The 26,542-nt window shown below is 41.9% G+C and overlaps 1 protein-coding gene across 4 annotated transcripts in view; it reads right to left on the bottom strand.

Annotated features, from left to right (window-relative positions):
* Nucleotides 1-26,542, bottom strand: part of ehbp1 (EH domain binding protein 1) — a 102,744-nt gene that overhangs the window by 42,870 nt on the left and 33,332 nt on the right. For 3 of the 4 annotated variants that reach the window (XM_088304758.1, XM_088304761.1, XM_088304760.1), the window contains 5 exons: nt 12,349-12,527; nt 11,808-11,856; nt 5,416-6,114; nt 3,417-3,458; nt 3,030-3,179 (listed from right to left, as the gene is read on the bottom strand). In XM_088304758.1, the coding sequence (XP_088160884.1) occupies nt 3,030-3,179; nt 3,417-3,458; nt 5,416-6,114; nt 11,808-11,856; nt 12,349-12,527 (1,119 nt within the window). The remainder of the gene's footprint in view (nt 1-3,029; nt 3,180-3,416; nt 3,459-5,415; nt 6,115-11,807; nt 11,857-12,348; nt 12,528-26,542) is intronic. The other variant, XM_088304759.1, reaches the window with a different exon arrangement.

The raw sequence follows: 26,542 nt of genomic DNA, 5'->3' as shown, positions 1-26,542 counted from the left end.
GTAATCTAATCTGAATCGCTGGCAATTATCAGCACGTTGGCCTCGGGGGCCGTCGCTTTCCTTTGATCAATGCTTTCTATTAAAAAAAGTGTAAACAATTCAATAGACGTATGGGTGGTGGGTTGGGGGCCAGGTTGGTGTGCGCGGTTATGCTGAGCGGCTGTCCTTGGAAAGTCAGACGGCCGGTCGGCCATCTCGGAAGACGAGGCAGGACGGCGCCGCACCTTCTTCTTCTTCTCCCTCAAAGATGTGCAGCGAAGGCGGCTTTGAATTAATTAGCTTTCCTCCCGCTGCAGACCTTGGAAGGTCCTTGGAAAACGCAGCTTGTTTGTTTCCTCTGGATTACGTGCATGTATTTGCATGCCCACAGTTGAGGAAATTCAAGGGCATGCATTTCTCTTTACGGACTCACAGCTGCCGCCTTTTAGATATTACCAAAGCCAGCATTTATATGAATGTCATTGCCTTTATTGTTCTCTCTCTTCAGCGTTTGACCACTGTGCGTTTGCCACTGTAACTCCCAGAGGTGGAGTTAAGACTTTGAGGTCACCAATTTCAGGACTTGCTTAGTTAAAACTTATGAAAGAGCCGACTTGACTTTGGCTTAGTATTCGTCAAATTCAACTTGACTTAGACTTGAAATCAATGTGTTCACTGTTCACACTTGAAAATCTGTATAAAATTGATCGCGGGGGTCATGTTTCGGATCTACCCCACAATAGCTGAAAATTTGTGAGCGTGAAACCGCCATACTTTTCATAGTTCAAACACATCTAAGCTCCTTAAAAGACACAAAGTTCTTCTCATGTCTGGCCATGAGCTATGGGCGAAAGAAGTTCCGATGCGAGTGTGCTCATTGTGTTAACGGTTGTCCAAGGGTTCAATAAATGTCTAAAAAGTGAAATCGCAACTTTGGTGCTCCATTTTCACAGACGAGGGCACTAGAAGTGAAATCTAAAATGTAAATAACATCAAATAAAGCTGGAAATGAGTACTTTTGTCCATTTTTCATCTTTTGATTGATCTGAAATCCAAATGTCGTCAGTATACAACAAAATCAAAGGAACTGACCTTGCCATTCCAATCCCTGTATCTGCACCTCACGTGCTCATTATGTTTAATAATACAAAATTAATTTTTATCCCATGATACAATAATTTGTTGGGATAATCCACATAGTGAATTTTGAAATTATTGGATAATTCCCACATTCAAGGTTGTTATTTCTCATAAATTCCAGAGAAACAATTGGCAACATGCATAGTTTGATGAGACAACAACTTCAACGATTCACGCCAGTCATCACACACACACACGACCACCCTTACCTTGTAGAACAGCAACGTGATGTGTTTTTATATATCCTATTCAGTATTATTTTCCATTGCACTAACTATTCTCTTATTTATCTAATTTATATATTTATCTGAATTATTGTTGTATTGCACTGGAGAGGGGAGCTCTCTAATCTCGTTGCACACTTGAGTACAATGACAATAAAGGGATTTCTGATTCTGATTCTGATTAACTTCATCCGTCATGGTAAAACCTATTAAAAAAAAAAAAAATCAGGAAACTTTGTTAACTTCATATCTTACCTACTAGAGAGCTGATCAAACATTTTAATGTCTGCAATGCGATGAATTGAGAAGACAATACAGCAACGGACAAACACATGGGGATAAGTTTTGGGACTGTTAAAAAAAAAACATGATTGTGATTTTGAATGTGATAGTACACCGAACTAAACAAAACTCGCAAGCACAGCTACTAAATGCAATGGGGCAAATGTATGTTGTGAGTGAATAAGATTGTATGACTTGATTTGTGACATGCTCAACCAAGGTAAAGACTCAACTTGTTTGAACTCAAGAGGGGACTTTTTTTTTTTTTGCCCATTAGTAACTTAGGCCTTGACTGAAATTTGAAAGTTCAGACTTGAGACGGATTTATGACTTGCACATATGTGACTTATTCCAACCATTGCTAACTCCTGCTAGAGTGCATTATGTTCAGTGGAGCGTGCTGGCAATTTTGCTTCAAATGTACTCCCCCCCCCCAAACTCGACAGGTGTTGTTGCTGTGGGAAAAGTGTACGCACGTTTGGCTGGCGTGTCACGACGGTTCCGAGGGTAAAGAATGACCAAAGAGCAAGAGGACTGTTTAAGGGGAGGAAAGTTGACATGACAGCTTTTGACACGGTCAAGAGAGTGTGAGTACAAGTTAATGAGCAGGAGGTCTCCCTCTTGGCTGAAGAGGACATTTTTGGACAAGAGGGTGCAGTGAAGAGAGCACTTTCCACCTGAGCACTACAGTAGACCATATTTGCAGTCTTACGAGACGAAAGGTGAGATTCATGTGATTTCGATTTGTGGACATGTCTGTCATGAGAGGACACACGAAAAAAGGCTCAAGAACCCAGAGCCAAAATTTAACGGGAGTTAAAGATTATATACTTATTTCTACAAGTATTTTAAATCAGACCACACCTAAGTCACAAAATAAAATAAATACGATGAAGAGATTAGGGGAATGCTTATTCAAGGCTTCAACGTGTGCAAAGATCAAAGGCATGAAAGGCGTGGATGTTACAGAATGAAAATGTAAGAGGTATGAATTTCACAAGTTATTTCCAAGGTCATTTAGTACACAAAAGACGGTTCAAGAATTACGTGTTCAATGTGCAGGGATGAACGGATCATGAGGCTATGATGATAGTTTTGAGTAGGAATTGAATTAATACAAAGTTTTGAAATCAATGAATAATCGTTATCTCAATCTCTATCAAAATAATCACGATTAATGTTTTTTTCCATAATCGTCCAGCCCTTCTCAGGAAATTACCCAAATCAACCCTAATCGTAAAAAGGTATCTACAATTGATGGGCAACACGCAATTTTTTTTTTTTTTTACTGAGGACACAATTTTCACTACGATTAAGAATATTTTTATCTGACGTGGCCAAAATCATATAGTGTAGCACAGGTGAAACACAACAACAACAACAAAAAAAAAAATCCAAACTCACATCACAGACATTGGTGCCTCGAGCCGGTGCGGCGGCAACACCTGTGTTGGGGACGCTCTTGTTGACGGCTTTCATGGCGGCGTCCCGGCGGGCCTGCTCCAGGAGCAGCCGGGCTCGCTCCTTCAGCTCCTCCTGGCGGGATAAGACTTTCTGCACAAAGACACCAGCTACCATGAGATGATGCTAAATAGAATGAATTTGAAAAATAAAACAAATGTTGTGTGAATGCAACATCTTTCAACTTTACATTGGGTACTTTCTTACGCACGGTTCGTGTAAATAAAGAAAATGCGTCACAACGGCTCAAACCATTGAATCAGTCCATGAATCGAATGAGTAATCAATAGCTTGAATGATCCAACTGGTGGTATGTTGCAGCCTGCTTACCTTCTCAGCAGGTGGACTTGAAACGGGGGCAGATGCAGGTTCCTGTAAAAGAGAAAATAAATGTGTAAAGCTCTGTTCACGCAACCAAATCTATTGTGATCAGTCTGACTGGAGCATCTTAAGAAATTCCTGTGATTCTCAAATTGCGGTGGTGTGCAGGTTCCTTCGAGTGGAATACAAAAGAATCACTACAAGAGGCTAATTCAGTTTTATTGAACCCTTTAGGACAAAACATATGCATCCAATTTTTAAGATGTGTTAGTGACTGAATGTTTTTTTTTTTTGTTAGCTGTAATTTGAAAATTGTAGTCACGAAACACTGTATTTGCCTCTTTCTATACTGTCCAAGAGATTGACTGTTTTGTTTCCTTCGACTTAAGCGTTTATGATTTCAAGCGTTGCGGATATGGCAGGTTAAGTCAGCCACTACTTTAAAAAAACTACTCGCAAGGAGGAAAGTCAAGAGTCCAAATGAAACAGAGCAGAGAAATTCACATAACAGGCAGTTAAAATGAAATAATTCATGGTGGTGACAACATGTGGAAATTTGTCATAAAAACTATAATCATGAAACATTTCTGAATCAATATTGGGGTTGACTTTTTTAATTGAACTATTCCCCCAAATTGAATTCATTTGGTGTAATTGGCATTGGCCAACATGTTTTTTAAGTCAAACATGGGCTGAATTCTTCTAGCGAGGACATAAGTGCAGATATAAAATGGGTGTGTCCTAGTTGTCAATGTGTGCTTCTCCCCCACCTGTCCTGTGACCTTTCCACTTGTAAACAGGAAGCATTAATATGTGAGGGGAGGGGGCGGTAGCAAAGTATTTAACGTGTGCATGTGCGAGAGACGAGATGTGGTGCGCTCGCAGCAAAAAAAAAAAAAAAAAAAAAAAAAAGCACAGCATCGCCACGCTTGACTGGTCACGGCACCGACTGCCATCAAGCCAGGGGATGAGGAATGTAATGAGAAATATGATTACATGTCAAAGCAGGGGGGGGGTGTATCCTAGCGGGCCGGCCCTGCGGCATCTCGGAGAAGACAGGCGACGACGAATATGACGACTAATGCCAAGCGGGACAATTTCAGTACGGGGGTCATCTCGGAGAATGGCGTCCACGAAAGCTTAGCGAGGGGGAAATGAATGCTCGCACCCTGGCAATGCCTCGTGACAAGACAGGACGACCAAAGTTTCCATCAAGGAGAAAGAGGAAGAAAACGGGATAAAAAGACAAACATTCGAGGAGGAACCTGAAGGCAAGGGTGACATTCTTACATTTCATTGAAAATGAATAAAGTGAGCCCTCACCTACTTGCATTTTTTTCTGTAGATGGTAACTAATTAGTTGAAAAAAAGCTAATAAATCACACCGATCATGGTGTGGAGCAAAGCGCTCAAGAAAAATGGAGCAGAGAGAGGTCCAGATTATCATTGGCAGTGGTGAAAGCCACCAACTGCTCAGATATAAATGTCTAGCTGCTCAACCTAAGGTACAGTAAGTGATTTATGTAGGATCGGGTCAATCTAATATTTTTAGAATTGATTACCATAATCCCCCACAGATTATTTGAACAAAATGATAAAAAATGATTTTGCATTATTAAACAATACTACCAACACAAAATATGCCTGTGAGGTGAAGGTATTCTATTTGTCCACTTTCAGTCCCCTATGCTCATGTTCTGCAATGTACTTTCTGTGACTTTGAATGTATGTGGATTTGAAAGGCGGGGCCTGGCCACCAGAGTGACATGGAAATCAGTGAATGAAAGTGTCAAAATGGCTGTTGAGTACCGGTTAAGGGCTAAGATGTTAATGATTAACCAGTTTGTGCATTAATTCCATTTTCAGCGACTGTATGAATGTTTTTACCAGTTGGTAGAAATCAAATCCAACAAAATCTGTGGGAAGAATTGTCCACACTGCTCTCTCATTTTGTATTTGTGTGTCTGTCCTGTTCAATGTGCATCAGTGATTTATTTCTTTTTTTTACCTGCTTGGTTAGCGCCTCCGTGTGGTTAATGGGTGTGCCACTGTCTGACACGGGCTCTGATTCGGCGTGACGCAGGCTGGCCCTCTTCTTCTTGATGAGGTCGGCGTCCCTGTTGTACGAGAAGCCTAGTTTCTGATGAGTGGGCGAGAGGGAGGAGGGATGGCCCCCTGTCGGGGTGGCAGAGGAGCCCCGTTCTTCTACGGCCTGGCTCCTTTGGTGTGGTCTTTCGGTGTCCAACGTCTGCGGCAGGTCGGAAAGGTCCACGGATTTAGCTTTCAGGAGGTTGGGCCCTGACGATATGACATTTGCTACCGGTACCGGTGGTGAGGATGGCGGAGGCACTGCTGTTGACGAGCCGGCCGACGGCGCTACGGTTTCAACTTTCACCGGGACTTCGGTGGCTTTGGAGCCGTTAGATTTGGGGTCATCGAGGGGCTGCGGCTGCACGTCATTGAGCTCGGCGTAAAACTTGTCTTGGCCGATGGAGGCGTTGGTGTCTGTCTCGAAGTCGCCCACCTTGTAGGTGCTACGACTGCTGTTGGCCTCAATCTGCACCACGTTCAGCTCCTCGCCCGAAAAGTGCGCTCGGATTTGGTAAAGGTAAGTCATCACCGTCAGCTTGTCTGGGATGGCCAGCAGCACCATGTCCGACGGCTCCAGTAGGCGGGAGATACCCAAGCTGGCGAACACGTCATATGCCTGGTTAACAAAAAACAAGACAACATTGTGGGTTAAGAAACAAACTGTCATGTTAAGGAAAAAAAAAAACAACATAATGACAAGGCATATTACTGAAGGAGTGAAGGACTTGTCAGGAACCCCAACCACTCGTTTTTACTACACATTTCATCACCCGTTTCAGTGCAGGACTGTCTAGTACACTTTTTGGGAACCTTTCCAGTACCCGTTTAAGGACACACTCCTAGACAATTGATAGGAACCATTCCATCAGAAATGATTTAAAAACCAAGGTGTACCAAACTGGACACTTGGTGGAAAAGTGGCTATAGTGTCTGAGAAAGGGAACGTGGGGGTTCAACGTCGTATTCGATGCCCACGCTGGGGTTGTGCAAGAAAGACACCTTTTCTTAGGACTACTGACAGGTCACGTCAGGGATGGTTGTCCCAGATAAGAGACCGAGATACCCCGAGACAGAGCGCTTAATCCTACTCCGTGAGTGTGTGCGTGTGTGTGATGCATGTGCGTGTGTGTCGTTATCAATCCGCCATATCAGCCTGCCCACGCTCTCCGTCACGCGTGTAATTGGTCTGATTAGAGAGTGATGAGAAAATACAGGTTTGATTATCACGCACAACACACACACACACATACGGGAGCCAATCACCTGCCCTCACATTAGCAGATAGTCGGAGACATAGAGAGACGGGATGAAAACCATTATCGCACCCAATGACAGGTAAATAAATAGATTAGCAGCACACGCACACGCACACACACCATCTCCATTCCAACACAGCCACAGACGTATCGCAGCTTGTATCTAGCCTGCTTGATCGTGTTGATCTCATTCCAACCTGTTGCAGGCCTTCTTTTGTCTCGTTGCCAGATCTATCAAACCTTTTTCCCCCTGTCTTCACATCTCACCGAAAATATACTTTTGTTTAGTTCCTCAAACTCTACAGCTGCATAGTTGCAAGAAGGCTTAGTTCTTGGACCCTTAGAAAAGGCAGGGCTTTTGATCCAAGGTAAATGACTTCATGTGCAGCTGAAAGATCCACTACTGGAACTAAAACATTTTTGCTGGTAGACCCCATCGGTAACATGACCAAACCTCTCAAAGCTAATTACCCCACTACGGCAGCAGGGTCGTATCGGTCTCAATAAAATACCCGAAAAGTTCATGTAGGGGAAAAAAAGACTTGTAGTCCATAGCCTCATTACTGTCTAAGATGGTGGAAATGATGTGCTATATGTAAACACAAACTGTAAGCATATTAGCAACCTATCCAATAGATAACTAGAAAGCTGCCTTAGCTCGTACTCATTTACTCATGTTGCTGCACGGAAGCAGACCAACTCTTAGCTTTTGATCAAATTCTCATGCATGTTTGTAGGTCATGAATGAGCCTTAAAGTGCATTTAACACAGACGTTTCTCCATTTACGAGCAATTATAACATCTTTTGTCAGCAGTCCTTTTTTCCATTCCTATTGCGCCATTGCTGATGTTGAGGCGAACAATGGCCGGTGAACATCTAAACTCAAAAGTGTGTGAAGAGAGAACAGAGAGACTAGTTTGTGTGAGTGGGAAAGGTGTGAAAGGAGAGAAGAGGGTGAAAAGAAAGAAAATGAATATGGGGGAACCAGTGGCCCTGATTGGGTTTCTAACACGCATTGAAGGCAGCAAAGCGTGCTGCCATTGTTCCCATTGGCACTGAAAAGGAGCGACAACTTTGAAAAAGAATGGACGAGTGACGGCAAGCGAAGGGAAAGTGAGAATGTGAGAGGTACGCGAGGACGAATGGGGTTTTGTTTCAGCCTTTGACGCACACCACGGTCTTTTTGACCTCTGTGTCACGCTTTATTCTTTGCAGAGCTTCTCTCGTATCAGGCTCTGAGGACCATTTGTGAAAAAAAAACTACTTCATTTTCACTCTATAGCCCCTTACACACACTGGCCATCTAAGCCTTTTTGCTGGCTTGCTGCATCGCCACCCATATTATCTTAATGAGGCAAGCCGCATCAACTGTGTAAATGTGCAATGCCTGAGTTCTGCAGAACCCAACCTTTTTTCCCGCCAGGGGTGCTGACGTACATTCCCGATGGGGACGTAAAACAAGAGTTCGATTCAGTCGATGCTACGGAGAGTGAAGAAGCCTCACCAATTTCAGGTTGTTCGAAGATTTCAAGCGTAAGAACTTGTATAACGCACTGAATCAAGCTTTTGTAGTGTAGCCTTCCGGAGATATTTTTTTTTTCTGGCTTTACTATGCATCAGAGCAGTGTGACAGGCATTAAGCTTCTCGAACTGATACTGAAATGCAGTCGGGGACAGGTGAACCTCTTGTCAGGTAGCAATTTTGCAACACCGTTCCAATCGATTGGCGAGCGTTGGCAAGGGAATGCTTAACAAAATGCTGAAATTTAAAAAAGCAAGGCGTAGTGATTTTTGGGACAGCCTGAATGTCTGATTGTACAACAGGCACTCAGAATTTGTGCAAATACAATTTTACTTTCACTCCCTTTGCTCAATCGCCATCGCAGCTGGCTTTGTCTCCTAACCTTTTCGGTCTGCAGATCCAAGTGTGGAAGGTGTGCATGTCCACTCACTTGTAGCGCAGACTCTTCATATCTTCCACTAACAACCCAGGCTAAATTTAGATCCACCAATTCTAGAAATGTCATTTCTCAGTCGAGATGCATGACTTCAACAGACCTGATGTTAAATACTGTACTACTTACTGATTGAGACAGGGCTTAAGCAGCATATTCAGGCCTTTCATAAAGACCTCAAGTGTACATCGGCCGTGTCCGGTCCTCAAGATCCCCTCCTATCCAGCCTGTTATAGATGCATCCCTACTGCAACACACCTGATTTGAATCATCAGGACCGTTATCAGGCTTTTACAAACCTTGTTAATGAGCTGTTCATATGAATCAGGTAGGTTGGAAAAGGGATACACCTAAAACAGGCTGGACAGAGGCTCTTGAGGACCGGACTTGGGCACCCCTGGTGTACATACTCAGGGCATCCATTTTGTGAATGCCCCTCTGTGTTATGAAGCTTTTTCCATACGACAATGAGGGCAAAAAGGACAACTATCTCCACTTGCTCACTTTCCATTAACCCGCTGACAATGCATTGGGACTAAATGTCAGCGTTGCCTGCCCCGGGCCGCTGTTCCCTGCACCCTCCCTCATTGGTGACTGACAGCTATCTATCGCTGTCAATCATCAAAACTCCCTCCGCCCCTCCTCCTCTCGTCTCCTCTCCCTCTCGCAGCGCTTGGTACAGCGCTATCAGATGGGGCGCCAAATGACTTCTCCTTGGCCCGGTCGCCTTCTCTCCACACACTCAAAAAGATCCAATATGTAGAAACCCCCTCAAAAAAATACATGACAATCATTGAGGCATATGCACAGATAACGCACCTTTTCTTCTTAAATATTTACTTCTGTTTTGCCCCCCCCCCCGTCAACTAACCAGCTCCTGATATTGATTGCCCTTATCTGTCATAATTCAGCACAGTCTGAGCTCATTGCAATCACTGCACACAGATAGATGCTGAAAGGAGGTGGGTGGGTGGGAGGGGGGGCACGTCCATCAACGCGCTGTGAAAAGGAGCAGATAGGTGTGCTTGCATTCAATACGTCCCCAATAATAACAACAACTCTCTTCGACTGCACGTTCGGCCACTCTTAAAACATTTCATTACATTCCTTTTCTTCTTCTTTGTTCCTCCTTTTTACCTTTGCCGAATGAGGCTGATCAGCGTCACGCAAAAGTGACTCGGATGATGCTCAAAATTGTCGCTAAACGGATGTAGAAAGCGTCAAAGAAAGCAAAAACATTTTTATTAGCGGGGTTTGTTACTGCTAGAGGCCAAAATAAAGTTGACTGATCTGATACAAGAAATGGATGATGCTCAATATAGTTGACAAATGAATGACCCAAAGGCAGCTAAAAAAATATATTTTTATGGGTCGGGGTCTGGTCTCGTGGGAGGCCGAATGAGATCTCTCTAATGATGCTCTACATTGTCACTAAACAGATGTGGAATGGGTCACAAAACATGAAAAATATACATTTATGAGTGGAGTGTTGCTTATGGAGGATGCCGAAGAGCTTGACTGGTCTTGAAGTTGATCAATAAACGGATGTCGCATGGGTCAAAGTCAGCTAAAAATTTGATTTTATGTGTGGATATTGGTACTGCTCGTGGGCAAATTATCTTGATCGGTCTGATGCAAGACGTCATGGATAATGCTCAACATAAATTCTTAAACGGGACAGTCAGGGCTAAAGGCAGATAAAGACGATGGGGAGGTAGCAATTGAACCAATTTTTTGTACAGATATTTTAAACAAGTGGCTAACAAGCGAATAGTGAAGAGTCTCCGTCACCATAATGCACGAGTGCAGTCAATAAATGAGACTGTCTTAGTCAACAGAACAGTCTCATTCATTGACCATTGCCATTCAAATATCCAAACTCTGTCGATTTTTTCTTGGCCATATGCTCTTTTTGTAGTACTAGAATATATAGTAGCGTCGATGGCCGAAGGAGGATGAAGAAACATAAAAAAAAAAGAGAAAAAAAAGGCTTAGCAAGACACCCAGCATGAAGTGAGGAAAAAGGTGATTGTCAGTCAGAAGGAAATCAGACGCAAGTCAAGAAGTTTCTCCTCTCATCATATCATCTTCTACTCCCACAAGTAAACGTGTAAAGAAGGCCCGTACAGGATGGTCACATGGGTGACATCTAAACGCTCGGACGCCACGCCACAACAGCAACACTGCTGGGGCTATTCTTCGCCTATCGCCTTCCACGGCATATTCCCACATTACTTATATCTAGCCAATTTTCTTGGGGGCTACTCGAGGAGGCACCTGCAGCGGGGCGGAGGGGAGAGGGGTGGCGAGGGGGTAGTGTGCCGATATGGGATTGGCTCTCTGGCTGTGGTTTTTGTCAACAGGCTAGCATTCATGCCTAACAGGGCCACCAGAGGTTATCGCCCAGCCAGAGTGTGTATGAGGAGAAGGAAATCAAGCTGCGGGAAGCCAACGCGTATCGCTCGCTGTAGCCCTCGGGGCCGGAGAGGGGACGGCTGCGTGTCTGTGCGTGTGCGTAGATGTACTAGCACAGGGCAAGTGTGCATTTCTGTGTATGGAAAAAGGAGGTGAATGTACGCACAAAAAGAGCCAAGGGGAACACGGTGATGCCAGTGAGTCTGCAATTCAAAATGTGAAGGTGGAGATACGGTGAGGAAGAAAATACAGGGTGTGCGTGTGCGTAGCGCTGCAAGAGGAGGAAAGAAGTAACAGCGGAAATTAAGTCCGTCACAATTCTCGTTTAACGTTACGTGCAAATCATTTCGATTGAATCGCACGTGATCATGCGTTTAACACAACACCTCCCACCCCAATCCCATCAACACCCTCCACTTATGACCCATTGGCGTCCTCTCCGTGGGCAGTGGTCTTAAGACACCATCACTCCTGCGCCAGATGACCGTGTTTTCACATCCATTTACTACAGCGGGGGGGGGGGGGGGGGGGGGGGTTTGGCTCTAATGAAAACTACCATAACACACAAGCATTGTATTGAGGGATTAATGGCTGATGCGGAAATAAGGCCAATCGGAGATGTGGCAGTGAGCGAGCTTAGTGGCGAGAAGGGACCAAGCGGCAGTGGGTGGTCGCCTCTTACCTTTTTGTTGTTTTCTTTAATATCCTGAGGATTGAGCGACTTGTAGTCTCTGGAAAAAGAGCAGAGAGAGAGTGACTGTGTTTAAGTATGACATTCTGTAATAAATATAATAGAGTGGGAAATATATTAAAAAAAAGATAGCAGGGGCTGGTGCACATATGGAAACGGTTTGCTCTACAAATGAACTAACTATGGAGATTTCAATGCCCAAAAATAAATAAATCAATGTAATGCGTTGAGGGCTTTTTTTTTCTTTTTTTTTTACATCTGTGTGAGGTTGTTAAACTTGTTAAGCAATCAGCTAAAAATGTTAACAAGTCAAATGTCGACAACCTTGAACAATGAACAATGTTTTCAGCTCTGGATCATAATAAAAAGATGAATTTCAAGTGGGTGAGGGAGTTGATATGACAAATCCAACATTTTTTTTAGTTATATTAATGGACACTACACCTAGACTGCAAATGAATGGTGCTTGCGCAAGCCTTCACTGGCTAACAATTTGCTTTAATAACATTAAAACGTCAAAACATGTCCGTACATAGCATCGGGCCTGAAGTGATGCAGCAGTGCGCAGAAGGCCAGTCCATTTCTCCAGGACGTGGTGAAATTGGTGATCTTCACGCCGCGGTAGTTGCGCGTCACCTCGCGGCACCAAGCCAGCAGGGACTGGCTGGCGTTGGGCTTCCCACCCAGGACCGGGCTCGGGATCGGGCTAGGCTGAAAACAAGAGAGACATGACAAAAAAAATTAAAAATTAATAACTCCCTCATATAGACGTCATTATGATCCACAGATTTTCAATAATGCTTGTCCTCAAAAGAGGCTGAGCAAGTGTCCATCCCAGCTAACTTTGTGAGAGAGGCAGGCTACACCCTGGACTGGTCCAGCCAATCGCAAGTCAGAAAAAAAAAATACATGCATTCACACTTAAATAACCCAATGTTGAATGAATAAATCAAATATAAACCACAGGGAGCTTCATCACAAACACTGTCATGTTTTAAATCGGTAAACAAGATTTTAGGGTTACTTAAGACATTGCTTGTAGATCCAAATAAATAGCTCCCCCCATCTGCAGTTGAGTAAATATGAAGGGAGTTAACTTGATTTTATGCACGTATGACATTTAGGAATGCAAAAAAAAAAAAGTTACGTAAAATATTGTATGCATGGGCCCAATGACCTCATCTTCAGTAAACGCCATCACCATCTGCAGTTGAGTAATTATCTGAACACACAGCTCCAAACTTGACCCCTTCTTTTAGTTGCTCTAAGCATGGTGTCATAAACGTTCGTTCACAGAGAGGCGTGCAAGCGTGGATAATGTAAACATCTTATTAATTAGCTCCTCCTCTGAAGTCATATCGAGGCGCAAAAGCTTTTCGCCACGCCATGACTTTTCTCCTCAAAATCTTGTTTTCTTATACAGCGTTTAATTCAATTTCACGGGTGGAGGGCAGTTAGGAGTGCTAAATTGTTACTTAAGACATCGCAGGTATGGGAAATGAGGTTTTAGGACAGCAGTTTGGTTATTCCTATAGAAGATAATTGCTATGAAATTAGAACAACTTCATCGGATCATTTTGGAGTGTTTGTGTTGTAAATTGCTAAATATGACATGATGTATTAGACATCAAGATACATACAAAAGAAAAACAACACTCAGAGATAGGTTCAGGTTGGGATGTTAGCTATACGTGCACTAAAGCAACTTGAGCTTAACACTGAGTTTAGATGGCCACAGAAAAGGCAGTTGAGTGGAAAAAGACTCGTGGTGGCAACCTGACTCCCTCTGTTGGCCTCCGCCCGCAACTGCAAGTGCTGTGCGTGCTTATGACAAATTAAATATCAAGTCACAAATAAGCATCAATCCATCATAAAAACACTCCCAAATAAGCCATCCTTGGCAATCACAGATTGTTTTTCTTTTACTAATTATTTAGGTAAATTTAGAAACCTACTTCGTCCTCTGTTAATGTGTTTAAATGTCAATGTAGATTATTTGAGCAATTATGGTAGGCTACTTTTCTTTTCTCCGCTTTGCATCTGAATGTCATTAGCTATTGTGCTTATAAATACTGTAAGGAGCTGTATCCTTGCTTGTGCAAAACACATTGAGTTGCTATGTGCTTTGTAAATAAAGTTGCCTTGACTCACAGCATAAATCAAGTGCTAAACACAAACAAACCACCAAAAAAAACGCTTATTTGGAGTTTATACATATTTCTCTAGACAATATTGTCTTGACTAAAATTAAAATACGGTAATAATTCAAAGTAATTCTTACCATTATGAATCAAATATGTGTGACAGACAATTTTAAATAAATGTTCCCTTCTGGCTTATTTGGGTGTTAATATAGAAGTGACTTTGCCACACCGACACACAAATGGTGTCTCTTTCCACACTCAAATGGTAGCTTGCATGGAATTCCTCCATTGTCCAGTTGAAACAGCAAACATTACAACATGAACGACTGGATGCAGTCACCTCAAGCAACTCCTGACGTTTGCACCTTTTAGTGTGCGTGTGTCTATCTGGGTGTGAGTAGTTAAGGCCCCTTTTGGGGATCTCGATGGAGGGAGAGACGGTGGCAGCAGCCTGAGGGGGAGACACTTGACATTTCCGGCTCGTCTTTAAAAGAGGGCCTTAACCTTTTCTCCCTGTACCTTCCACACAATGTCAGCCCAAATAAATCAAAATATTAAAACAACAAGTAGATAATAACATGGATATCGAGTCCATAAAAGTGGGAGGAATGTAGTTACAGAAAATGCATCACTGAAGAAAAGCACACAATGACACAAATTAACATCGCTGGTTCAGCGAGCTGCATTGTGTGCGTGTCATTAAGTGTGTATGTATGTATCTCATTAGGTAGGTAGGTAAGAAGGTAAGTGCACGTGTGTGTGTGTTAGTCTTCCTCTAGGCCTTCCCCCCATCCCGCTCTTTCAAGTGACGGTGAAAAAGTAGCCGTCTAATTGGCGCACTCTAATTACCTGGGATTATACACCAGGTGCTATTAAAGCAATTAGACGCACAGGCGCACACACCCCCCGCGCAATGCCGGCAGAAAACACTTAAACACGCGCAAACTTCCAAACATACACACAAACACACACTAGCTGGTGGAAAAACCAACAAGAAAAAAAAACAGTAGCCAGGAGGATAGGCTAATTCATCAAATTAACATAAATATAAAAAAAAAAACATGTCCAAAATGTTAATTGTGTCTATTTAAAGGATTTTTTTTCAGTGAACCATCATTTTCCAGGGGGACATGTATCTGAATCACGCTCAACAGTTTAGTTTCAACTTAAATGTTTTTTTTTAATATTAGTGAGGCTTATCTAAAAAATAACCAGTTTCAAAACCCACTTTTACGCCCTGTGGAATAGTTTGCTCTTGCTGTATGGCTGTAAGACCTTGTTGAAGTGTATTTACTTTATTATATTTTGTTTCTTTGCAAACTAGTTTTTATTGTTGGCTTTCTTGAAAAAAAAATTTGGATTACCCCTTCCAAGAGCTACTTTTAGCGCCTTATGAGTGGTTTACACTTGCTGCACGGCTGTGAGACTGGATCTGCGTACAAAAGGGCTGGAGACACTGATATGGTTTTCTCAACTGGAAATTCCGGATGTTTCCATTACATGTGACCCTGATAAAGTGTTTACAAATGCATCAAATGTTGTAAGAAATAGCATATCTGCTGTGACAGGAACAGGCCGCATTTCATTAGGAGTGCACGAGGAGTCAAAATGCATGTTGACTTACAGTTTGCCTAAAGGAAGGTGTGCAGATGTGTGTTTTTTACCCGTGAGTGCGTGTGTGTGTCAAACACTAACACAGAGCCATGTAGCTAGCTGGGCTGCAGGGGAGGATTAGCGGCGAGCATTACCTTGGCCCGCAAACATTCCGCATTAAAAAAAAAAAAGAAAAAAAAAGAAGAAGAAAAAGCTTCATTACTATCAGAGTCACATAACCTCCCCTATGCCGTTATTAAATGCCAGCCTAACAGGTTGGGCGGGAAAATACAAGGCGGCCGACAAGAATCCATTATTCTCCGCGCCGTCGTGTCAACAACATACACCAAACGGGGCAAAGAGAGAAGAAGATGGGGGCTGAGTGAGACGGTGGGGGGAGAGAAGGGGGGGGGGTTAAGCTCCCAACAATACCTGAAGGACAAGATAGGAGGAAACCTAGGAATGCTGTTTCCTATTGGAGAAGATTGTAGCAATTTTTGCAGACTTTAAAGTCAGCCAGCACTGAAAGAAGGGAAGGTTTGTCTTGTTCTTTGGCTTTATGTAACAAAAAAACAAAAAAATAGTAAGGTTGGACTGCCATTGTAAGACCTTGCCGTTCAGCAACCATCAAACGCTTTACTGTTTCTTTTTTTTTTTTTTGTGGTGAAAAATGCATATTATGTCACTTCTAACTGCCCAAGGCTCAGTGTCAAATTTTCGCTTTTTCAACAACAAACTAGTGTTTGACTTTATTTCCTTTCAATTATTGTGGCTGCAGCTACTGAATAGAGAACTCCACCGATCACACAAATTTATTTTCACACAACATCAAGGAAGGAAAAGTTTAACTTGTTCTTTGGCTTTTTGTGCCAGAAAATACACCAAAACTTCACATCAGTAAATTTCACACAAAGATCAGTTTTACTTTTTCTTTGGCTCTCTGCGACCGGGTGTCCGCATGCCATGTTGGCAAGCTTTGTGAGACCTAGATGAAAGGATGGAATGACTTATTTTTATTTTTAGACTTTAAATAATGCAGGACGCCCAACTGCAAATGCAAACAGCCACTTGACATTACACAAAAAAAGGGATAATGTTTCAACTGAAGCTCAAGTAGTAGCTTTAGGGCTTTAACAGTGGAATATAAACTCAACTGCTCTCAACCCAGTGGCATAAGAATGCCAATATGATGGCAGTGAGAAAGAAGAGAGGCTGCCACCACAGCCGCGTGTTGTTCCAATCTCGCTTGCTTGAAAGCGGCGGCAGTGTGTCAGATTTGAGAAGGTGTTGAATCTGTGACTCTTTAAAACTTGTAATCCGCTCAAAAGGGAGCCTACGGCAACACAAGACACACACAACTGCCCAAGCACTTACATTTGCTCTAGATGACAACACACGTACTGAACATCCATGCATTGTCAACCTATAACATGTGCATGCGACATGTGGCAAACACACAAAGTCAGAATCATGCAATGAATGTAAGTATGCACTGCTGATTGGCTGTGAGGTCACTCGGCGTGTCCGGCAAATAAAATGTTTTAAGGTCTGAATTCAAATTATTTGAGGTCAGACCATATTCTAGTAATTTAACCTATAACATTATTTTGAAAATATTTGAAAATTCTTTTGTAGGTGTTTTTTGGTTTTTGGAGGGTGCCAGCCAGTAAGCGTTTTGACTAAAAGCAGGGGTTGGCTCCCAAACATTTTTGGGGTGCACGCCAGCCATCAATATGATCCATGATATAATTATACACTCTGTCTAAAATCTGCATTTGTGTAATTGGGACTCCTCTCCTGACGTCTTCTCATTAAAAAAAACAAAGCTAGTAAAAATTAAATATATAAATCGCGCCGCATCATCTTACCACGCCTCCCATTTCAAATGACGGAGTCCAATCAAAAGTTCAATTATGTAAATGGAGATGTGGAGTGGATGGAACAATAGCCGACTGGAACAGGAGAGGAGAGAGAATGTAGCGTGAAAAATAACACACATTAACATACAAAAGGTAATATCGCGTGACGCTTGGAATGAGGAAGGGGGGGCTCAGTAAGCGTGTGCACGTACACGTACACTGTTACCTTGACTTACAAACATAATTTGCTCACAGATCAAATTTTTACTTCCATCGAATTGAATTGGAAGAGACACTAAATCATTCCAGCCCCCTAAAAACCACCACAAACAACACTGCATTATGTATAAACTTAAAAAATATACAAAAATGTACATTAATGAACCGGTTTCTATGCGTCACTGCGGCATGTACAAAAAATCTGCGTGTTGGATGTGTGCAGCTGAAAGTGCATCGCATAGATGAATCTCACTCTTAACTGAGAGATTTAGAAAGACAAAGCCAAAAAAAAAAACATGACTATGCTTGAAAATATAATTGATCAACCGCAATCAATGAGACCATTTTCTTTAAATTAAATTGTCAGATCAGCATTTCCCGGTTTCGAAGATCACGTGGAAGTAATCTTTGAATGGGTATGAATGATGATTTAATTTCATTTTAAAAATGTACAAATGGAGCTATTTTAATTAACAAAATATGTGATTCACATCCTCAGAGTAAAGAGGTTCGATTCCAGATTCCTTCTTGGTTGGATTTTGCATGTTCTCCCCGTGCCTGCGTGGGTTTTCTCCGGGTGCCCTGGTTTCCTCCCACATTCCAAAAACATGCATGGTATGTTAATTGGACTCTCTAAATTGTCGCGAGTGATTGTTCATCTTCGTGTGCCCTGCAATTGGCTGGCAACCCGTTCAGGGTGTACCCTGTCAACTGCCCGAAGACGTCTGTGATAGGTTCCAGCAAGCCCGCAACCCTCGTGAGAAGTGGCTCAAGTAATGGGTGGACTTTTTACCAAACTATTTTTCAACCAGAATGTCACAAACTCAGGAAAAAGTGTACTAAGATGTTCGTCCTCATCCACAAAGAAGCTTTAGAAGAAAGAGGAGGGATCTCTCATCAATCCATATAGAGCCATTAATCTCCTTTAACAAACAAATCAAGACGTGGGATGGATTCACAGATCAACCACGGCGATAAGGCCGGCGTTTATCAATTAATCTTAGCAAAGGTGGGAAAAACTCATTAAGGAGGCCATTTTAGGAATTACATTGCATAGGTAAAGACACGCTAAAGGGTGTGTATGTGCGTGTGTGCACTGGGGTGTGTGTGTGTGTGTGTGTGTGTGTGTGTAACACATCCACAACCACCCCTGCATACACACAGGGCGACCATTGTCAAGTGCGGAGTGGGCCTCACAACGATGCGAGAGTCCGATAGTGCGGCCAATTATAATGAACATAATTACAAAGTCACCTCTTTGACTACCGATCAGAATACACACACACACACACACACCCGCCTACACCCCCCCCTCACACACACACACAAATAGTAAACAACAATACACATTTACAAACACTTGTTGACTAAGGCTAAAACTTCAACAAAATTAATTTGTAAGGTTCTAAATAGCACTACAGGTCGACAGTTATTGTAATACCGATACAAATTAAACATGCAAAAAAATATAACACAAAAAAAAAGGAATCTGTCAGTGAACTGCGCTTCACTTTTTACAATTTTAACTTATTTATTGAACCAATCGTTTAACTTGACCGCGTGTCTTTGTTTGTCATGACTAGACTGCTCAAATTGTACATTTAAGTTTTGGGTCGTTGGCTGTCAAAAGGAATCAATCAGTGCTTTGATTAAAATGCTAATACTAAAAATAACACTTAAAACAAGCTCGCTGTCTTTCATCATTATTCATTTAGTTTGCTGCTGTCCCACTAGAGTCCATTAGACGAGGATTGTCAAAACTAAAGAAATCATGGACTCCAAAATGTCACGCTCTTGCGTGATAAGTTCTGCTTGGGAATGCGATACGCCAAACATAATATTCGGTACCGTATTGTAATGGTCCATAATGCTGCAAATTACTGCTAATTTGGCAAAGATTTCTCAGAAGATTGTTAAGTGTTTTTGAAAAACAATTGTATGATCCAGTCATGTTTAAAACTCCAAATAGGGTCGCACAGCTTCTGATTTCCAACCCAACCTTTGATGATAATTCATTCATGTGTCGTAAAACTTTTTGTATAAATGAATGAACTCGCACGAGAAGGCTCCAATCCAAATCAAAAGTGGGTGATGGCCCAAAGACACCACTCTGTACTTCCTATGACACATTGTCTGAAAACCATAATTGACAAAAGGAGGGCTTTTTTTTATTATTCTAAAGAGGCAATTAGAGAGTCTTATCGTTCCTCTTTTCTTCACACGCAAGAGCGAACATTTAAGTAAGATGGAACAGAATTCATGAGGTACTTCTAAGGTTTCTTTTAAATGTCGCTTCGCATTAATTGAATTAAAAATTGTAGCGTGTGAGGGGAGAGGGTGTCGTAAAGGATGTTGCAGTTACCACACCACATATCACAGTTCAGAAAAATCTTTGAGAGACATCCAGCAACTGGGCCGTTACTGACTGTGATCGAAAAGGAAAATGCTTAAATTTGGTCCGATTTGTCAGCATGTGTGCAAGCCTCTTCAGGATTTGCTGTTTGATTGACATTTTTAGCATTTTCGACTGACGACTCTGTTTTATGAGAAGATCAAGGATGAAAAATGACAGAATTTTTTTTTTTTATCGTTTTCGTCTTGTTTGGACATTTGCTATGTTAGCAGATAGGTGAATATATAACAACAATAATAAATTGGACTGGGATTAAAAAAAAATCCTTTTCCTAGCCTTTTCAAGTCTTTTGGCCTTAAATTCCTGCGACTTCACGCGAGTAGTGTATCAAAACAACCGAAGAACTGAAATTGGCCGCAACAATATTGAAAGTAGATGTCTGAAAGGAATGAAGACAGCAATGAACAGAAACTTTATGAGACTATTTGAAGTATTAATTCATTTCAGAATGTCTTCTCTAAGTAGGTTATATTGGTACGGAGTGACATACTTAACTGAATTGAATATCAATCAAAAGTCGTAAATCGAATCGAATTGAGACGTGAATCAATACCCAAATTATAATAATAATAAAATATAATTACATGTAATTTGGCTAAATGTGTTATTTAAGAAGTTATATCAAAATGGCAGCCCTTCACACAAATCATCAGCCAGGAAGTAGCTCTGAACTTCAAAAACTAGAAGGTTGGTGAGCCCCATTTTTTGAGACATCCGACAGTCAGGCCCCTTCTGCTTGATTGAAATTGAAGTACAATGCTGACCGTTGGTTATGTGCAGCCTACTTCAAACTTTAAAAAAAATCAGTATACGTGAACCCTCCTTAACTCAGACACACTGCAAAGGAAAGGGGTGCAGGAGAGGGTGGCCTTAGACCGTTTGGGGGTTTGAAGAGTTTTTGAGACTTATCCGCCCCCCCCTTTTTTTTAAAGCCAGGGGGGTCCTTAGACCCACACACCTGGAGGACTGGGCTGACTTAAATCCAGATTAAGATAATGTTACCCCTTCTCCGTGTCATTCAAACCCCGCTGGACGGAGCAACGCAGGTTTGCTTCATTCTCAAACACACACAAAGGACTTTGTGGCCATCCTCATAAGCCCTATTAGTCTGCTACAGAGCCTCTCATAGCAGACATCAATCACGGAGGGATTAGTAAATTCCCTCTTTAAATGAGTGGCACGGGAAACTTCCCTTCAAGACCAAAGCCAGTCGCTGTCTCGGGCTGGCTTGCTCGCTCGCTCGCTCCCTGGCGGAGATTACACAGCGATTTGTTTTCATTTGGTTCCATCTTCATCGTTTTCTCTGTACGCCAGTCCCGCTCGCAGCTTGTGAGGTAATCCCTGGCAGATAAAACTAAAGAGGACTTACCCCAGGCAGATTACAAGAGGCGCTTTGCGGAAGGCCCTATTTTTTTATTTTTTTTTTTATACAGCCGTCGACGCGGGTATTGAGAGTGAGCTCTTGCGCAGTGCTTAACTTGTGAACCTGATGTGCACTCTGCAAACGAGAAAGAGGCAGCAGGGGTAAAAATGATGCTCGCATTACAGTAACTAAAAAAAAAAAAATGTCACAACAACTTACAAACACCATATATACTGGCGGCTGCCTTTCAAGGCAAGCATGTATAAAATTGATTAGCGATCAGAGCATGAAAAGCCATCAGAAAATATATCTTCTATTTGAGGAATTACAATGGCTTGATGGTATTGTGTGCGGCTTTACCAAGGCACCCATTCACAAATTTCTCAAAGTGGCAGGTTTTATATTGACACGACTCACTCAATTTGCACAATTTCTCTGAAAGTCAAAATCCGTTTGATCAATAAACATTTTCCCCTGACACCCACTTCTATGCTTTCTGTGACACCCCCCCCGTCTTTCTGTTGAAACCTGTTAATGACAATCTGTGACACTCCATACTCAGTGGTCACTTCCTGTTTCAAGCCTTATAATGGCAAGCTACTGTTGATGAATTATTAGGCATCCTTTTGGTCTTTGGATGTAAACATCATGATAAAGACAGATTGCTGACTGATTAAAGAATTCTAATGGAACCAGGACATGTATTGGTCTATTTAGGAGTCAAACACCTGTTGTGACTTTTGCCGTTTGACTCCTCCACCTCCTCTCTAATCTCGTTGCACACTTGAGTACAATGACAATAAAGGGATTTCTGATTCTGATTGTTAGAGACAGCAAATTGTGCAAAAAGTACTGAAAAAATAAAAGTTGGATAAGAGGATTCAAAGATTCGAAGGATCCAAAAGATAGTTCCCCCCTCCAAAAAATAATTCGCTGCATGTAATTTCCAAATGACATCTATAAAAGGTGGCTTTTTATTTATCTTGAAAAGGACAACATACCCAGCAACTAATTGGGTCGCAGCATCAATTAGCAGGACGACCACTATTTGAGCAAATAATCTATGTTAACGTGATTGACGACAGGTGAGTGGCCGGTATTGTCCGGCGGGCCTTGAGCCTTATGCGATGACAGTGCTGCCCTCCGGCATGGAAGGACACACAGGAAGCTCAGTGAACTGACCCTGAGAAGAAACCTCCTCTCCCACAAGATCCAATGTCAGACCACTCAGGAGCCGCAAATAAAACTGCTGGTGGGGAGGGGTCCACGTAGGTAGAGAGAAGACATCGAGAGGCTTTTACACCAGTTGAGGATTATTCTGATAATATTACACAGCGTATGGGGGGGGGGGGGCCCGGAGGAGAGTCAGTAGGCTACGTGAACTTGTTGCAGTACATATAAGTTAGCTTTAGCGGTTAGCATGTGTTACAGGGATACCTGTCATAAGTGTGGTTTATTTGTTGTTATGAAGGTGAGGATTTGAGGGGGCTCTGGCGAATCGAGGGCTCTTATCCTTCCTTTGTACATTTGCCAAGTTCAAAAATCACCATTGGGAAGATAATTGCTGAACTACATATATTTCAAAAGGTTTGCACCATGAACTAATTGATAACCAATAATCTTGATGAAATAATCTAAAATCGATTATTTAAAAACAGGTCTTTTTCCAGGAAACTTGTTCAAATGGCCGAGTCGAAACTGTCTTAGTCACATGAAACGGAATGACCAGTCAAACTTATCGGAACAGAAGAAATAACTTTATATAATGCTAAAAAAACGAGGCTTTGGCGAGCACAGAGAGGGCAAGACAAGCGACGACTGTCCTTGTCTCTCGGGCTCCCCCTTTGTCCTCAGCAAACATCTCTCATTCGTCGCACCCACCTCGGCGAGGCTCGGCGGTCCTCGCTTGCCGCTTGGCCTGACGAAAGCTAATTAAGAAATATCGCAGCCTTGCGCGAACTCAATTAAATCATGTTAATTTATTCTAATTTCAATTTGGAGGTAGCGAGGAAGTTAAGGAGGGGTCGGGAAGAATGCTCCGGCCTGTGACCCCGTTGCCCGCCATTGCAGCACGGCAACAAAAAGACTTTAATTTCAACCCTTTTATGAACAAATGAATAAAAAAAAAAAACCTTCAGCTGTAGACCAAAATCAAATATCTCATCTCAGCAAATAAGGAAGCGTAAGTGTTAAGATTTACGCATTTTGCGGATTCCCGAACAAAGGCTCCATTGCAAATCAAAGTTGAGAAGTTGGGATAAATTTGCCACCGACAACAATCTCACAAACCTGCGTCTATTTAAAAAAAAAAAGTCTACAGCACCTGTAACTGAAAGATTACTTGAAAAATGTTGTTAAAAAGTCATTTTTTGCTATTGCGCGAAGTGGAGTGACTTGAACACCCAGACACAAATCCTTGTGTGTTTTAACATACTTGGAATAATATAAAAAGATTATTCTGAACTACTTTGTTCACCAAAGAACCCCTATAGTTGCTCATTTTCATAAACATATGAGTTCGACTGCCACTCAATGTCAGCTACTCGAAATTGAAGAGGCTTTATTCTCTTGTACTTTTAATATGAAGTTGAACATATTTGCTCCAACTTTTGGCACACCGATATAAGCTTCAAACTTTTTCCTTATATGAAAATGTGGCAAATAAAAAGTTTGTCAAGCGGAAACGGGATGAAAATCTTAAGATCAGCGCATCTAAGTGTACAGTGCTTTGGCTACGGAATAGAGATGGAGAAGAAGAAGACAGAGGAAGAGATCACTGAATTACTGGGAGGAAGGAGAGGATGGGGGTGGGAGGAATTGGGGGATCAGCTCCAAGGAAAAGAGATGGACTGAATCGGACCAGACAGAGATCACAACCCGCCCAACAGGAACTCTCAATGTGCATTTGAATTAATCCTGCAAATACCTCCCTCCAACTTAAAGATATGAAACTTGACGACACTGCCTTGTACCCTCCAACGTCAACTCAATTAGAACATAAAAGTTTTCATGCAAACATACCAAGTTTAAAGGAAATTAATGAGTGCATCTACGCATTTATAATTCCCAGTCTCCACGTAATGGGAGAAAACTGGAATTTTGAATTTTCAGAAATGGCACAGTGAGACTTTATTGCAGCTCTACTTGTGATAGAAAACAAGCTTCAAAAGTTTTTAATATTAAAGTTGGGTGAGATTTTAACTAAAACCTCAATCTGGTACTTAATATTACCTAGCAAACTTCAGATATACAATGGGTAATATGGAAAAGATTGAATTGAATTGTCGCATTACAAATGTCAATTTCATGGCCTCAATTTGAATAAAGTCATTAACTGGTGTACCTTATGTTCAAATAAATACATTGCAGTGGTTGAGTATTGTCAAATATCACGGTAAATCCCGTCTGTATGTGTAATAGCTGTGCACAGAGGAAGTGGGCGCACGACATATGTTGGGAATATGCGGAGATTCTTCACAAGCTGCTGTTGAAGTGGGCGCTTCCAATGCAATGATATGGAGGATAAGAAAACTGAAAATGCTGAATGCTCCTCATTCATGCTTTGGGATTTTTTTTAAGTAACTTTTGGTTTCAACATGCTCAACATACAAAATTTGAAATTTTTTCTGTGTTCGTGTTGCCTGGTCGTGTATTTTCGTGAATGTGAAAATAACACTACCCCAAAAAACTCACTCGGCAGCCTGGAAAGTTTGAAAAAAAATTACCCCCCAACACGAGTTTTACTGATCAACATGGAATTGAGTGGACATGGCAATCATATCAGGATGCATGGAAAAGTCCCACAGACACATGCCCATAACTGGCCAATGTAGTTTCAAATATATATATATATATATATATATATATATATATATATATATACACATTTTTCTTCCCCGCCTCCCATTCTTTTCAATAGACGTCAACGTGGCTCTTGGCCATTTCCAGGCTGGCCCAGTCTGTATCCCCTGTCGACCATAGGTGAATAAATACCAAGTTTTGAAATGTACCGTTTTTTTTTATATAAGCCGTGATTTCAACAGCAATCAAAATAATCGTAATTAATATTTTTTCCCCCATATCGCAGAGAACTAGACTGCACCTAAAAAAATACAATGTGACATACACGGCTGTCATCAGACTGCAATGATATGTAAAACCGGAGTGTTACACAAGACCTGCTAATCTCCTTTTGCTTCTGATATGATTTCATTCATGCAATCACAAATAATACATTTTGCAGCCTTGGGGTGAGTTGTAAATGCATCATCCTTGCCTTTCAATGGGAGAATCCTTTTTTTTTTTCTCTTTCATACACATTGCAAGATTAGACCCAGCCGTCTTGCATCTTGCGTTTATCTGGGCCCAACATTCCTGACTGCCAGGAAAACAGTTGGTGCAAACAAATATAAATAAATGAAGGGTGCGCACCTCCAATTCCATCTTAAGAGCTAGGAGGTAGAGGTGACCAGACTTTCAGGGGAGTGGGAGGTGGCTAAGGGTGAGTTTGGTTTGGGGGTGTCAAGTGACTGCCCCCGTAACAAGTTGAATCATCTGAGCAGAGGGCACATTTTATATATATATATATATATAAATGAAATATATATAACACACACATACGCACACACGGGCACACACAAACATCTGCACGCCATACACGTCCACAGAGCGATGTTTTGCCTTCGTCTCAGGACTCTCATAGCGAGAATGTCTCCTCTTAATCCCCTCTGACTTCATACATTCAAAAAGGTCATCTTGCCGCCAACACATGGCTGTGGCGTGTTTGTGCGTCTAGAGCGAGAATAAGAAATAGAAACCCATTCACACTAGCACATATGAACACCCTCTCTCTCTTTTCACCATTCAGATGACTCCCCTCTATCTCCAACAATCCACTCTGTGAATCTTTTGCTTTGAAGCAGACATTTCTTGCCAAAGCTTATACTTGAGAGACATAAGGATTTTATAATTTAAAACAGTATTCTACTGACACTCAAGATAGAATGATAGTAGTATTCCAACATTGTGGACAGCATGAGGCGAGTACTACGACATTAAGGAAGGAATTATGATTACCCCCGCGATTGACGGCCAATGCTATGCATTTTCTTTTTCTCGGTCTCTCTCTCTCTCTG

The sequence above is a fragment of the Idiotropiscis lumnitzeri genome, chromosome 9 (genome assembly GCF_059441095.1).
Source record: "Idiotropiscis lumnitzeri isolate Australia: NSW breed Sydney's pygmy pipehorse chromosome 9, RoL_Ilum_1.0, whole genome shotgun sequence".
NCBI lineage: Eukaryota > Metazoa > Chordata > Actinopteri > Syngnathiformes > Syngnathidae > Idiotropiscis > Idiotropiscis lumnitzeri.
The sequence above is the reverse complement of the archived record's forward strand: the minus strand, read 5'-3'. Positions and strand labels throughout refer to the sequence as shown.